The following is a 15,153-nucleotide window of genomic DNA, read 5'->3' as shown; positions in this document are numbered from 1 at the left end:
GTTCCAATTATAGTACAGAGTGAGGACAAAGGGTCTGTATTTTAATGTTAGCTGCACCTGTGAGGGCTGCTGGCTCTCAGTCCTGTTGCACTCTCACACTGTGTGTGTGCATTTGTACAGGTGAGTGTGGGAGTGTTACCGGGAATCTTAATTAGTTTCTAATCTGTTTTGCCACAAGATGTTTCAGTCTTCTGTAGTTCATCAATTTACATGCAGACCCAATTCACCGCAAACACAATCAGCCTCTCCTTATTCACTTATTCAGCGAACACAGCCCACATTATTCCCATTGAAAACCTTATCCATTATGCAGAGGATGTGCACGGCAGAGCCTATCATGACTAATGCCTCGCTGAGAGGCGTGTGTGTACGCACTCGGCCTTCCTCTTCTCCTGCATCTGGGCCGGCTCATCAGTAACGCTAACAGAGGAATTACTCAAGCCTAAGTGGCTTGTCAGAGCGTCCTGCAGGACACGGGACAGGTGACTCTCCATCCCATACAACGCCCCTCTCTGCCCCTCCTCTCTTTCAATAGGCCCTGACCTTGAGTTGACCTGTGGGCAGGCTGATGGTGTGTCTGTCTGAGGGGGTGAGAACGGGCCCCCAGATGGTGGTGTTTGATCAGTGGATGGGGAATCGGCTTGTGGGGCGGGTGGGGTAAACAGCCAAGGCACCTGACTATTAATCAAGGCCGGCAGCTCTGGGCGCTGCGCGAAACAGATTGCTGAAAAATGGATGAGGCAAAAGAAAAAGAAGGGAACGGGAGGGCGGGAGGCAGGATAGAGGAGCTCCAAACTTAAAGAGGGAGTCTGAGAACATTTAGTTATTTATAATAGTTTGATTAAAACTTTGACATTTGGGATATCTCTGCACTGCACCTCCCAGAAATCGTCTGCCAGTCAAACAGAGTGATGTGAACGTTGGTGTGTTCTACCTATTGTTTGTCCGCCCCCTACCCAGTAAGCATGGGTACAAGCCATCTGCACAATAGCATGCACACTTTTTTGGGAGAGTGCAGACATGAAATGTGATTACTGACTATAACACGTGTACGCTGGGATTTAAAGTCAGCGCATTAACTCGATTTCCTGCTTTAACCTGATTAACTCGCAGCAATCTGTTTTCTTTTGTGCATGTAGCTCCCTTCTCACTCTCTGGGCTTTGTTTGGGTTCTTCTGTTTCCAAACCATCACTCTCTCTTGTTTTTTTTGTTTTTTTTTTCCATCTACCTATCATACCCCCGCAAACCCCTTACCCCAAGCCCACATCAACTGTTTAGCAGAATGGCAGCACAGACCTCTCTTTAACCCCCCCAGACACCAGCACCACACACACACTTCCCGTCTGTCCAGGACGTCTTGGCACCAGTGGGGGACAGCGATAGTGTGTGTTTCTGGCAGGGATCCCAGGGTAATGGCATCTCCTCATTGCCAGGCTACGAGGAACAAACAGACCATCTGTCCCCCTCCAGGGGCCCAGATGAAATCGACTTATTTATACTGATTATTTCAGGGTTAAATGGGTTTTATGAATGCTGATTTCATTTTTTTTTCCTGTCATGAAAAAGAAAGATTGTTCTCAATGTTTTGCGGTTAATGTGTTTACCAATCTCTTTTGGAGTCAATTCATAGGGGGGCTTGCATAAATGCACTTGTAGAGATTTTTAAATTGATAACAGAAAATAAAAGGCTTTTACAGCAACTACTTTCTGTCATTCAGGACAATGATCAGACTGACACTTATAACATTAGATCAGATAATCTAACTAATATCTGACAAATATGTGTCTAAATTAAATCTACTTTTTCAGCAGTATCCACATGTATTTCATTATGGCAGCGATATATCTGTACATCTAAGACCTTTTCCAGTTTGAGGGTTAGGGTTAGGGTTAGGCCAGCTGGGCAAAAGTTGAAGGAGAATGTAAATCTGTAAAGCATGATGGATGCTTCCAACAGAAAGTTGGAGTAGTCTTTTACTGTTCATCTTCATTTTTTGTTTTCCATAAGTTTGCAAACCAATCTGATTGATTAAATCAGATTCTTGATCCACAAGAACTTCTGTTAAACCTTGTCTCCACATTCCAAGGTCTCAGCAATGATCTCGGTGTGTTCAGTATTATGATAACTGACAGAAACATTGGCCAAAACTACAAAAGTATTTTACCAAGTTGTCACAATCCAGAATCATCTTTTAAAACAAATATACAAACATATTTGTAACCATTTTAATGGCATGCCTCTAAGGACTGTTGGTTGATCCACCACTTGGTCCAGACAGAAATATAGTGACAACTATTAGATGGTTTGCCATCAAATTTCCAGAAGACATTCATGACACCCAAATGGTGTATTGTGATGACTGTGATGATCTTTCTTTTCATCTGGCACCACCAAAATGTGGACATAAGTTTGCTGTGAAATGTCTTGACTGCTATTAGCTGAATTTACATGACACTAGAAACATTTGTGCTCATCTTTACATGAACTGTTATCACTTTGGTGATTCCTTAACTGAAAAATTGTACAAAAACAAAAGCAGTTTTAATGCAAAGCCATCTTTGTAGTGGTAACTGGTCAACTTTGAATTTGGTTTATAGCTGGTGAACTAATGACATTCCCGACTTGAGCTTTACTGGTTTAGCGCTAATAAGCAAGCAAGCAACAGACATTTGTTAATATGCTACCATGCTGAAACATGATGTTGAACATGCTAAACATTACACCTGCTAAACACCAGCACGTCTGCACTGTCACTGTGAGCATGTTAGCATATGAGCATTTAGCTCAAGGCACCGCTGTGAAGCCTCACAGAGCCGTCAGCCTGACTGAAGACTCTGTCCTGTTCCTTATCATCATTGCAGCTTATGCAAGTAAATGGAGAGTCCGGGGTGTTTATCTGAAACTGCAATACAGCTGCAGTGTTTGAGTGGAATTGTGGGCCTTGATTCTACATTTCAGTGTCCAATTTCTGACATCAATGACAAGCAAGAAACGGAAGAGTTCATCACAACATCTCAAATGAAATAAATGATCCCTACAAGTAATTCTGTGATCTCCTCCCTGACGTCCAAAGCCATAAATACAATTTGTTGATTCGCTTCCTGCAAAACAATAGAATCAAATACACCACTGTCACTGAGGGCATGTCTGCTCTCTGCGCAGAATCTGATCAAACGGAACCAAAGTCTACAGAGAATTTCTACATGGTGTATGACAGCTTAAAATGGGTTCCAAAACACACGCACTTCCAAGCTGCTGCTCTGAACTGTCAAGTCACTCCCTTTTTTTATTCCCACATGACATAAATGCTGCATAAAATGTACCTCAGGTTTCAGACTCCCAACTCTTCCTCCTTCCATCCTCTCCTCTCTCTCAGCCTCCTGCTCCTCTCTCTCTCTCTCTCTCATTCATCCAGTCCTCACTCGCAAGTGATGTATTGAGGATTTAATTACAAGTCCCAGCGATCGTTAATCATTGAGAACCCACAATCAATTAATGTGTGAGTCTCCTCGAGTCTCGCAGAGGCTGCGGTGACCTCAGGTGCTGCTTCATACCCAGGAGGGATTTCTGGGCAGAAAGGATTTCATTAGCATGGAGTAAGACGGTGCTAACGACTGCTAATGGCCTCGAACGCTCATTATCATGGTGATCACGACTCACAGATGCGGTTTTTTCCACATTCCCCACCTCTCCTCCTCTCATAAAAACTCATCATTTGAGTCAACCATAAAAATGTCCTCTGTTAAAGTGCTTCGTACTTTCCCTGTAATTAAAACTGGTCTTTTATCACGTGGAATTTGTTTATCTTGCGTGAACTTCATCGTGTTTGATGTGCAAATAGTGATACATGCGGATCGTGAATGCATTTTAACGAGTTCACAGGAAGGTGTGGGGCGCTGGAATGAGAAACAGTTATAAATAAGTTGAAGGTCATCAGAGAGAAGCTGTTCATTTAAATGCAAACCCACACAGGCGGAAATGTAAAGTTTATCGTTCTGTGTTTTTATCATGGCAGAATGAACCAAACTGTCTTCGCAAGTTATTTTGTTTTTCTTTAGGCCTGTTATTCAAATACCTGCAGGTTGGTGATTTGGAAGGTGCCGTTTTCCATCAAGCTGATTCGACCGTCATTTCCCAGGATCCTCTGGCCGTCTTTTTCCCACTGGATGCTGGGGATGGGGTTTCCCATGATGTGGCAGTGTAACTGAGTGGTGGAACCAGGAGCTAATGTGTGATTGGCTGGTCCCTGTCGGATGATGGGCGGGACGCGGTCCGAAGGCGCTATAGGAACAGAGAACCAATACAGATTACTTTTTTAACTTAAAATGTATGGTCTGACAAAAATCAGCCGTGATCAAAATGAAATTCTCTGTAGAGCTTCAGTATGCAGAGAATTACATTTTGATCACAGCTGATTTCAGCTGTCAAAAGGCACCCAAAACACACTTTTTGACACAGCAGTACACGGCAAGACAACAAATTAAAAAAAAAAAAATCAGTATCAAACTAACAGTAACTAACTGATAGTAAATAATCAATTACTCCCACAGTCAACTTCATGGTAGTATATACAGAAGTAATGAAGCCAGAATTTGGAGCAGAACCTCTACTGTAACTGCTGCTCACTATAATTTTTACTGTAGCTATCTTTGGCTGTAGCGATTAGCTGCCATTACCAAGTGGCTCAGTTGGCCACGAAGCTAAGTGGCCCAATTAGCTGATGGGAGTCAGCCCACCCCACAACCTCGGATGACAGGGAGAGTCACCCTGGGCAACCAAGCTCATCGTCTCCCACCGGACACCAGACTGGGACTGAACACAGCCTCCGAGACTGAAGGTTGCCAGTATTTAAGACAGGGCATACAGTACGGAGATGATTTACAGCTGCTCTGAGACCGTGTTGCTGAGTTTTATTTAATTCATGCTGAGTTTGAATGAAGTGTGTAAAATAATAGTTTTAATTCAGTTAAGGGGAGGAATTCTGAGTGCTGTATTATAGGCAACTGGACTTGTTTCGGTTTCTTGAAGACGTTTCACCTCTCTTCTTCTTCAGTTCTAACCACCTGGAGGGCAGTTGCAGGCTTTTACACTCTGTGTGGGAGTGTCCTTGCAGTGTCGTTAAAGACATGTGTGAGCTCTGAGTTTCAGAGTCGTTAGGGCCACTTGTGGGTCGTTGATCCAACCAGCCTTCAAACCACCTAGCTGGCCCACCGTTTCTCTCCTTGAGAGGAGAAACTTCAACTCAGACAGTGAACAGTTTTATTTCCGTTCAGCAGTAAAATAGGTGTAAAAATATCCCCTCTCTTGACATTAGCCAGACAAACTGGCTGCTTATACATTTAAAACTATGGGGAGCTATCAGACAGATCACTTTTTGTGAACAGGGTCGGCTGGCTAGCTAGTTAGCTGACTAACTTTATGCTTTTAACTTTTCTGCTAAATCAACCCTAGGTCAAATATACATGGTAAATGGACTGTGCTTACATAGCGCCTTTCTAGTCTTAACAACCACTCAACGCACTTTACAGCACACGTCGACGTTCATCCACTCACACACACATTCGTACACTGGTGGCACAAATTCAAATTCGATACATATTAAATCATTTGACCAAACTATTATACGTTTGATGTGTTTTTTTGATGTTATTTAATTTTCCAGTTTGTGATCATCATCCTGGAAGCCACATTCACAGAGAAAGACACAAGTCACCGTCTGCTCTTCGGGTTACAAATTTCCATGTTTGCCTGTCAAAGCACTGGCTGTCCTGCCACGTGAAATGTAAAAATGTCACTATGAAAGAGCATCCAGTCCCAGGGGCTACCAAGTCCACTTCTCTCTGGTCCTGCCCCAGTTCAACATGCAAATCAATGACATAGATTTTTCTCTGGCAGGGAAGGTGTTGATACAGTAACCTGCTGCCAGAGTGATGGACCACTTGACAGGATACTGAGTTGTACCACAAAGCATACAGTATTTAATATTTATCATATCTGAAGGTGTCTTTTAAACACACACTAAACCTCTGTGTAACCACACATGATTTGGGAATGAAGTCTTGGTGAATAATTGAGAGACTTTCCTTTTTCACTACATGCATGTGGTCCTAGCCTATACAGTATACCCCACAGTTTTATACAATAATAAATAAATATCTAATTCTCTTTTGCTTTTCACATGTACTCAATAATCTATTAATAACCTCAACATTATTCAATCAATCACTTGAACATGAACCATTTAAACAATTATAATAATAATTATTTTTAAAAAAGGATACAAACACAGGTACAAATTGTTACACGTTTTGGTACCAGATACATTATGCTAACATTGAGGGTGAATTTGCACTCAACTTTGGGAAATTAAACTATGAGATGGTTTTAATGACATCTTTTATCAGCTTGTGGGAATCTAAAAAATTATTACCTTATACACACATATGTATATCTCTATTTGAGGCTCCTGCTTAAAAACCACATTCACTAATAAAAGTCCTAAAGAGTAAGCATTCTTTAACTTGACCTTTGTGCGTCCACAACTTTACTGAACTTGTCGGAGCCACAGACAGCCATCGCCAAGAAACTCAGGGACATATATGGTCACACTCCATGTCTGTATGTCTGTAAATTCAATCTTGAATGTAAACACCGTGGCATGGGCGTCGCCAGCTAGCAGAGTTATGCACAGTTTAGACAAGTCCAAATATTGCAGCACTTTCATACATGGTTGTGGACAGGAGCTGAGGACTGTTTGAGGCCCCAGTTTTCTGCCCTTTTTTTTCCCTCTGTGCAAGGGCAACTGGCGCTCACAAAGCCCTCCCCCACCACTCCACACACCATCCGCCGTCTGACATTTGCCTACAGACGCGGGGCTCACTTGCATTGGAATTCTACCCTATTAAATGATGATATTCTCAGCTAACTGAAGCTAACTGAAAATGGGAAAAGTCAACAAAGGAGTTAGTGTTGTTAGAGCTGAGCGGAATTCTTGTTTACTCCCTGAATGGGAGGGATGCAGGGAGGGGAGCATATGCTGCACCAGGGTTATTTGCATAGAACTATCACCAGTTGTCTCTTTTGATTACATCTGATAAGGGCTCCTGCTGTTAGTTCATTTGGAGGAAGAATATTTTAATTTGAGATTGATTTGAAGAGTTTTCTAATTTTTATGCCGGGGGGAGGTTAAATCAGCAGATTGTGAGAAATGATGAAATATGAAGCTGAAAATGTTGCGTCTCAAGATTAGTAAAGAAATTGTTGTTGTTGATTGGATTAGGAGTATTTGTTTTTACTTTGATATTTTTACCTATCCACTGAAGAGGACAACTTAAAAGGCATCTTGACTGTGGGTTGTTTTCACTTCATCCAGCTAACAGGGGGAAAAGAGTCGCAAATGCTGAGGATATTTTTCAACTGATTAAAGTTGATTAAACACAATGTTTCTCTCATTCTAATGCCTACAGTTAGCATGGCAATATGTCATTTAGTTCAGTACAACAAAATGAAAATAATCTGCCAAACAGAGGTCGTTGCACTTGAATGTAGTTTGAAGATGCCTCACTTTGGCAGTTAGGGAGGAGAGAGGTAAAATCATTACCTTATGAATACCTATGACCTCACAGAGTTGCGGCGGGAGAAACTGTCTAATGTTGGTGTCTTTGGTTTATGTTTTCACGCCTGTGCAAGCCATACTAGCATACGCGTAATAACTGTTCCTCATATATGTTGTAACATACTGTCTCTCCAGGTGAGTGTTATCACTGTTTCCCCTGCTGGCCCCGCCTACAAGCACGTTGTGATGATGTCACAGGTTTTTAAATCACTTTTCACAGCTGATTTTTTTATCAAAATAAAACCTCCATCACAAATTCATAGTAGAAAGAGTCAAGCATTTACCTGGATTACGGTTCTTGATGTCAACAGCTTTACGTCTCTTTTATAATGGGATAATGCAATACCGCTACTGGCTACAGTGGCAGCGGCACCTGGAGTGTCAGCGTAGTTGGACATGTTTTTGTTCATTCCTCACAAGAATTAATCTAACAGCAATGGAGCATGGCGCTAACGTAACTCTACGTACGCAACTGTCTCATTCTGAACTTTAACCCTAAACAAGATTTGGAGATACTGTGAAGGCTTTGAAGCCAACATTCCACAATGCTGAAGATCTAGGTAATTTTATCTCTAGGGAAGCTGAGACATTTTAGCTTCATGTGCCACTGAGTATCCTTCATAGGAATGAATGGGGCTTCGCCTTAAAAAACACAGTCCAGGTTAAATGTAACATGAACACCTGAGGGGGTGGGAAAAACAGGAGAGGAGACTGTATCTGGTGAGAGCGGCGTTCGTGGAGAGGCTAAACTGAAGTCACACATGCACACACACACACACCTTAGGATCGCTATCTTACGGCTAATGAACAGTTAAGTAACCTGGCTGTTTGGGGCGAATAAACACTAGCACTAGCAATAAGCACAAAATACCCTGCGATCTAACTCCCGTGATTAATGGAGGTGAGGAGATTCTTGATCTCAATCCTCTCCTGGTTAAATGAAGTTCTATATCTGGACCAAACTCAGCATCCAATAAAGGCAGATATACAAGATGTGAGAATTTTCAAAGTGGGAGCCAAAAGGCAAGTACGCACAACACTATGTATGAACCACAGAGAGGAAATATTAAGTATTCCTCTAAGTAGTTTTTTACTCTCTATAAATATTGCAGCAAACAATCCCTGTATTTTTAATGTGATCGCTGTTTATTGCTCCTCCAGTCACAGGTTACTGCGCTCACTCATCCTTGTTTGCCTGTTTGTGTGTTTACACTCACCACTTTCCACCTCCAGCAGGGCTTTAGTCAGGATGCTGCCGGCTACGCTGATGGCCTGGCAGATGTAAAAGCCAGAGTCTTCTACTTGGACGTCCGTGATGGTCAGCTCTCCGCTCAGCGACACGGAGAATCGACCCGCCTGCGATGGCTCCTGGATGGGAAACAGCAAGATCTGAGAGAAAGAAAGAAAGAAAGAAAAACATCACGACGATTAGTCTTTTTGTTTAGCTTCTTCATAATCATTCACTCATTCCATACCTTGTTATACATTCCTTGATTCAGTATGTAATTACAATCAATCTGAGAGTCAACAATTCATTACTAATTTAACCATGTTAATATTGTTGTGCTTTTACTCAAAAGGCTGAGATTGATCAAACATGTTCCGAAACCCTCAAGCTCCAACAAAAAGGAAGTTATGTCAGTACCAGACATAAGTTGTTCAACTTGAATCAGAATTCTGCAGCCATACACAGTGCTCACTGATAAATGTAGCTCTCTTCGATATTCTTAAGATAAGGCTCGTTGACATTTTCAATTAGACAAAGACAAGATACTTTTGGTCACTTGAAAACAACAATGCTGAAGACATGGAGTGTGGTTGCTTAAATAACACTATTTGAATGACGATGGAAAGAACGCGCAGTGAGACAATGGACAGATAAGACAAACTAAGATCTGTTGTTCAAATGACAGAACTGGGTTCCCCTTTTTGTGCAGATGACTGTGTGTGTGTGTGTGTGTGTGTCCTTGAACCGAGAAACAACATTAAACAAATGAAATGCAGGCACAGAAAAACGTGAAATAAAAAATAAAAAAAACAATGGAGTAACAGCAGCAGAGAGGATGAACATTTGCAAACAGTAGTTTACCGTTTAAAGACTGCAAAGATGCGACAAATTATTGCAAGTTAAATGTGATTTCAGTATCTTCAAACGGTGCCTGTGACCAATCTCTTTCACCACATCTTCATCATGCACGCCCTCGGCTGTTGCTTTTATTCAGCGAGTCAGGAGAAATAGTTTCGGGGCTTTGCTCAGGGGCACTTCAACAGGTTAGTCCAAACACAAATCTGCACAATTAAAATCCACCTGTTGGATGCCAGCTGTTACCCCTGATATTTGACCCTTTCACAAGCATGACCGTTCATCTGTAGCCTGAAAGCAATTTACAAACAGGCTTATGCAAATATCTTACTGGATTTCTCATGCAATACAATGATAACAAAAGTATCTTTTTTTCCCCCCACGACTTCTATCTCTAATCTTCTCTGTCAGTATAAAATAACTGTACATTTCCTGACCATAACTCTGAAAGTGAGCCACTATTCACAACATGCTTCCCACATATTTCCTCTCCTCCTCCCCTTCCTCCATGCTTTCTCCTCTTTATCTCTCTCCTCCACTCTTGTTCTCCCTCTCCCACACACATTCTCCAGGCCTCCTCCAATCTCACTCTTCCCCCTCTAATCTGTACCTGGGAGCCATGCTGGAGGCACCCACGCACTCCCATCAGGCCTTTCAGTGCATTCCAACCGGCTGCATTGCTTATCATAAGCTCGCCTTCCTCACACACATACTTATGCATGCACAAAACCCACATCCACCTGACACTGTTGAAGACACGCAGGTCTGTGCAGACTCACACTTTGGTGAATTACACTCTGTTTGGATGATGGGAAAATGAGGTGTGTATGAGTGTGTGTGTGAGTCACCCTGGCACAAAACTAGAACACAAAGTGGTAAAACAAAGGATAACAGTTAAGAACATGACAGTGAGAGGAGACACAGTCTATCTTTTAAGCCCAGTATCAGAGTGGCATGTGAAGAAACTGCTTGCAACTAGCATAAAAAAAACATGAAAAAGAAGTTACCTTAGGGTGCTTTCTTGATGTTGATGAATATGGGAATATGTCAGTGTTTTAAAATGCAAAAATGGGTGAGTATGGTCGTATTGCCCGTGCCGCTTTCACAAAGACAACTGGATGGCTTTCTGTTTTCCTCTGACTAGCAACTATCGACATTGTAATAAAAACACACGTTCATTCTTTCATTTAGTCTGTAATGGAGATGTGATAGTAGACAGAACTGGTGCTTGGCTGCTAGCCTAATTGGATCACCAGTCAGCCTTCGTTTTCCCAGGAGATTTCATACCTGGTGGAAAACAGAATCACACAGTGGAAGCAGAGTTTATAGGGAACCGATCATTATGCGTAGCGTCATAATTCCATGGGCAGCACGATGTGCGATCAACACTGACTTCACAATGATGCGTTACTCTAGAGGTCCAATTTGTAAAATATGAAACTGTCAGGCAAGCCCCCAATCCGACAAAGGAAAGAAATTCTAATTTGGTTTAGGAAACAGAAAATGAGGTTTAACACCTACAGTAATTGTGTTTTTTTTTATTTATGTTGCATTACATCGTAGCTAAGGTTGAGCTGGGTTTACATTTTCTTCTTTAGCTTGAGCGAGCTGGTCTTCTTTCATGTTGTGCTGCTGATGGTGACACATGAGTTTTGTTTACTTCAAACTACAATAATAGCTCCCCCGGTAATTTTGAGAAAAGTTTCCGGAGGCACTGAAACACTGAAAAAGCAACATCTCCCCAACAGTTGACATGACTCTATTTATGAGGGAAACTGTTAAAAAAAATACAGAATGTTCTTATCATACTATTTAAAGCAACTAAACGTAACATCCCAGGCAAAGACACTTGATTATTGAGTCTCATACCAAGATTGTCATTTGGTTTGTAGAGTAATAAAATTACTTGCAGTGGGCTGGCAGTGAGGTTACTGTTGGCCGTAGCTGATATCATATTTGGTCCACACCCTGATGAAGGCCACAGGCTGACACTTTTTTTTTTTTTTTTTTTTTTTTAACAAAAAGTTGTTCTGTGCTAGAGTGTTGCTGGTGCTTTGATTCTTTCAGGGCAACTTCCTTCTTCTTGCACCATGTAGATAGGTGACAGTGTGTTAAAACCCCTACATTACCTCATCTGCACCATTGAAAAACACATAGCAGAAAGCATAGATAACAACTGACAACCACCACTAAAATGTTTTGTATAGCATGTTCCATTTGTATTTTTAGAATTTAGCTTCACTATTCTTACTTCTATATATGTGACAGTGCATAAACTTGTATCACCAGTGGGAGCCCAGTTAACCACGAGCTCTCCCTGCCACTCAAACACCATTCTCCAACACACCTACTGTCAGCCACAAATTGACCGTGAAACCCTGATGGATGCCTCAGAGAGAAGAACGGTGTCATCCTCTATAAAAACAGAAGGGATCTCACAGCTGGCTTTAATACATGTCACAGGGAAGTTTCATACCTGGCTGCCTTGTTTTTGCCAAAAGACGGCGGGTGGAGGGTTTCCTTTGGTGCCACAGAGGAAGGTTATGGTGCGACCTGGAGCTGTGATCTGGTCCCGCGGCCGAACTACAATCTGAGGGGGCACTGCAACACAGTGGATAGAGAGATATGGTTTTCAGGGCACGACAGAAATAACAATCTGTGTATGGCGTTCTCTGTGCGGTCAGTGTGTGCTGAGTGGGCTTAATACATGTGTGAATGTGCCGGCAGTGGCATTGAGAGCATTAAGCCGTGACAGACCACCAGTGATGACAGCAGCTCATACCTGACAACTCTCTCACTCAGGTGCTCCCTGTCTCTTTATCTCTCTCTCTCACTCACAAACACACACACACACACACACACACACACACACACACACACACACACACACACAGCCAGAGACACGCAATCACTTCTTCTTTTTCGATCATCACATGTGTCTGTCTCACTGCCTCCAGCGAAGACTAAAGTGGAACAAACTTTAACACATAGCATGAAGGTTTCTTGATGCAGATGCAACAAAGTCAAGGGAACTTCTCTACCAAGCACAGCGAATTAACATTTTTTAATTAACTTTGTCAATAGACGTAGTTCATTGTGCAGAAGGCAGGTCAGCCGCCTTGTGGCAGCTGATAAATCCTGATAAATCACCCTGCTGTTACTCTACCCTTGCAAGCTGCCATTTGCTTTCAACCCTCTGTTAACTATGAACAGCATCCATTATGTCCTGATATTCAGTCGAGGTCACTAACCGATTACTCTTTGTTAAACATTTCCAACATAAAGCAGACTTTGTGTCTAAATCGGAGGAGGTTACAGACAACGCAAGACGGGGAAAACAGTGAAACCAGACAATGAAATTCATTACTTGTGTTCATATGCAAAACATTTCAATTCACTGATATCTTGGGGCTACTCTGAGACTGAACAGAATCCCTTAAGTATCACATAGTTTTAGCAAAAACAAATACTGAGGCAGCGCTCTCCACACACTTGCACACAGAGGGCTGTGGAATGCTTGGTTAAAAACATATTGTCAAAAACAAGCTTCAGAACTAAAATGACAATGGCAACAAAGAAATAATAAATGATTGAGCTTTTCCTTTACTATGATATTAGACTATTAGTCTATTAGACTATGCAGTGTTTCCTTTTTCATGCATTTTGACCAAAAGGAACCAAGGAACTCAGGTCATCTTGGGTAAATCCAAGTGCCAAAAAAGAGGAAGATCTTTCCAATGGTTCAAGAACTATTGGGGCAAGATTTTTGTACGGCTGAATGTCACTGATTGGTCAAACACAAGCCAATCAGCAGAGCAGAGCAGAGTACTGGGTGCAACTAGCATCAGTATTAGTGCAAGGGGTACACATTTCTTGTAACTTTCATTAAAGATCCCACATTGTAGAAAGTGAGATTTCCTCATAAAGAAGGTCTAGGTGCTAAATAAATACTGTGGCAGTTTCAAAACTGCTCAGTCCATGGAGAAATTCACAAAGCTCATATTCAAAAAACGTGCCTTTAAATAAGCTGCCAGGACTTAAGGTTGTGATGTCAGAACTAAACATCCGCCACCCTCAGCGACGGCCCCAGCATGAACGCGTCTGAATAAGCACCAGCAGAGCTAATGAAGAAACCTGGTGGGTGCTTCCTGCTCCAGCCCATGACGACAGACCAATCGGAGAAGACTAGACTTTTTGGGAGGGGGCTTTAACGAGACAGGCACTACACCAGAGTGATCAGACAGAGGGTGTTCTTTGAACATTAAAGCATGTCAAAATTTTCTGACCCAGAAAATGACCTTAATATGGGACATTTCAAGTAAAAAAACAATGTTGCTGACTTCCAGACTAGTTCTAAGAAGAAGCCAGACAAAAAATAAATAGGTCCTCTGTAACCTTGATTTGTTCGGCTTTGATTGATGAAGGCTGCTACAGCTTATTGGTTAAGCTATAGGCCATGACAATCAATCTCTTATGTTTGGATGGCGAGTCTATCAAAAAGGCTGGCTTAGAACCCACAGGAGCCTAAATTCAGGTTTGTGGGTCACCTTTCTGATCCTTGGCACCAGGCTAATCAGATGCCTTTGAACAAAGATGGAGGGCAGGAGAGAAAGTCTGTGATTGTGTCTTCTCTCTCTCTCACACACACACACACACACACACACAAACACACACACACACACACACACACTTTTTGATTTCTATTGATTCTGTAGCAAGTGACAGGCCTTCCTGCGCAGAGGGGGGTGTGAATGCATAATGATGCCCTCCACCAGTCTTAATTGATTTCTCTTCTTCCCACCTGATCTCTTGCTTCTCTTTCATTCTCTGTCTCAATTAGCATTGGAGAGAAACCAAAAAGAAAGAAAGGGAGGGAGGTGGAGAACATTGCTGAAGAGTAGAAAGACAAATAGAAGAAGAAAAAAATAAAGACAGTCTCAGCGAAAGTGACAAAAGACACGGCAACTTTCCATCCACACTTACTTTGTTGTTTTAATTTGTCCAAAGAAAGAAAACCTGGGTGAAGTCAACAAACTATCAGAACAACGGAAAGTCATAATGCACCTTAACATATATTGTTGAGGGTCTGAGGGTTTCTTCCATATAATATGCAATGTCATTAAGTATATATGCCAACGTTGATTTAAACATGCCTAAAATAAATAAATAAAATAAAAATAAATAAATGGCTGTAAAGCACAATCCCAAGGATAAAATGTTGGCAGTTTACATGTTAATGACCTGACTGTCATATCTGGAGGTAGAGGGGATGGTGGTGGAGATGCAGGCAAAAAGACTGCCAAGCCAGTGTCTACAGTTTAAGACTGGGTTTTAACATTTTTAAGTGTTAAACCACTGGATATTTGGACATTTTTAAAGAGACCTTGGAATAAATTCCAGCTGTTTGTGGCAACACAAAAACTATATTTGAGACGTCTCCAACTATCTCTGTG

The 15,153-nt window shown here is 41.8% G+C and overlaps 1 protein-coding gene across 4 annotated transcripts in view; it reads right to left on the bottom strand.

Annotated features, from left to right (window-relative positions):
* Positions 1 to 15,153, bottom strand: part of robo3 (roundabout, axon guidance receptor, homolog 3 (Drosophila)) — an 87,048-nt gene that overhangs the window by 23,109 nt on the left and 48,786 nt on the right. For all 4 annotated transcript variants that reach the window (XM_037120350.1, XM_037120351.1, XM_037120352.1 and 1 more), the window contains 3 exons: positions 12,177 to 12,301; positions 8,835 to 9,006; positions 4,078 to 4,283 (listed from right to left, as the gene is read on the bottom strand). In XM_037120350.1, the coding sequence (XP_036976245.1) occupies positions 4,078 to 4,283; positions 8,835 to 9,006; positions 12,177 to 12,301 (503 nt within the window). The remainder of the gene's footprint in view (positions 1 to 4,077; positions 4,284 to 8,834; positions 9,007 to 12,176; positions 12,302 to 15,153) is intronic.

This window comes from Acanthopagrus latus, chromosome 13 (assembly GCF_904848185.1).
Source record: "Acanthopagrus latus isolate v.2019 chromosome 13, fAcaLat1.1, whole genome shotgun sequence".
NCBI lineage: Eukaryota > Metazoa > Chordata > Actinopteri > Spariformes > Sparidae > Acanthopagrus > Acanthopagrus latus.
Note: the sequence above shows the minus strand (reverse complement) of the source record. Positions and strands in the feature narration are given on the sequence as shown.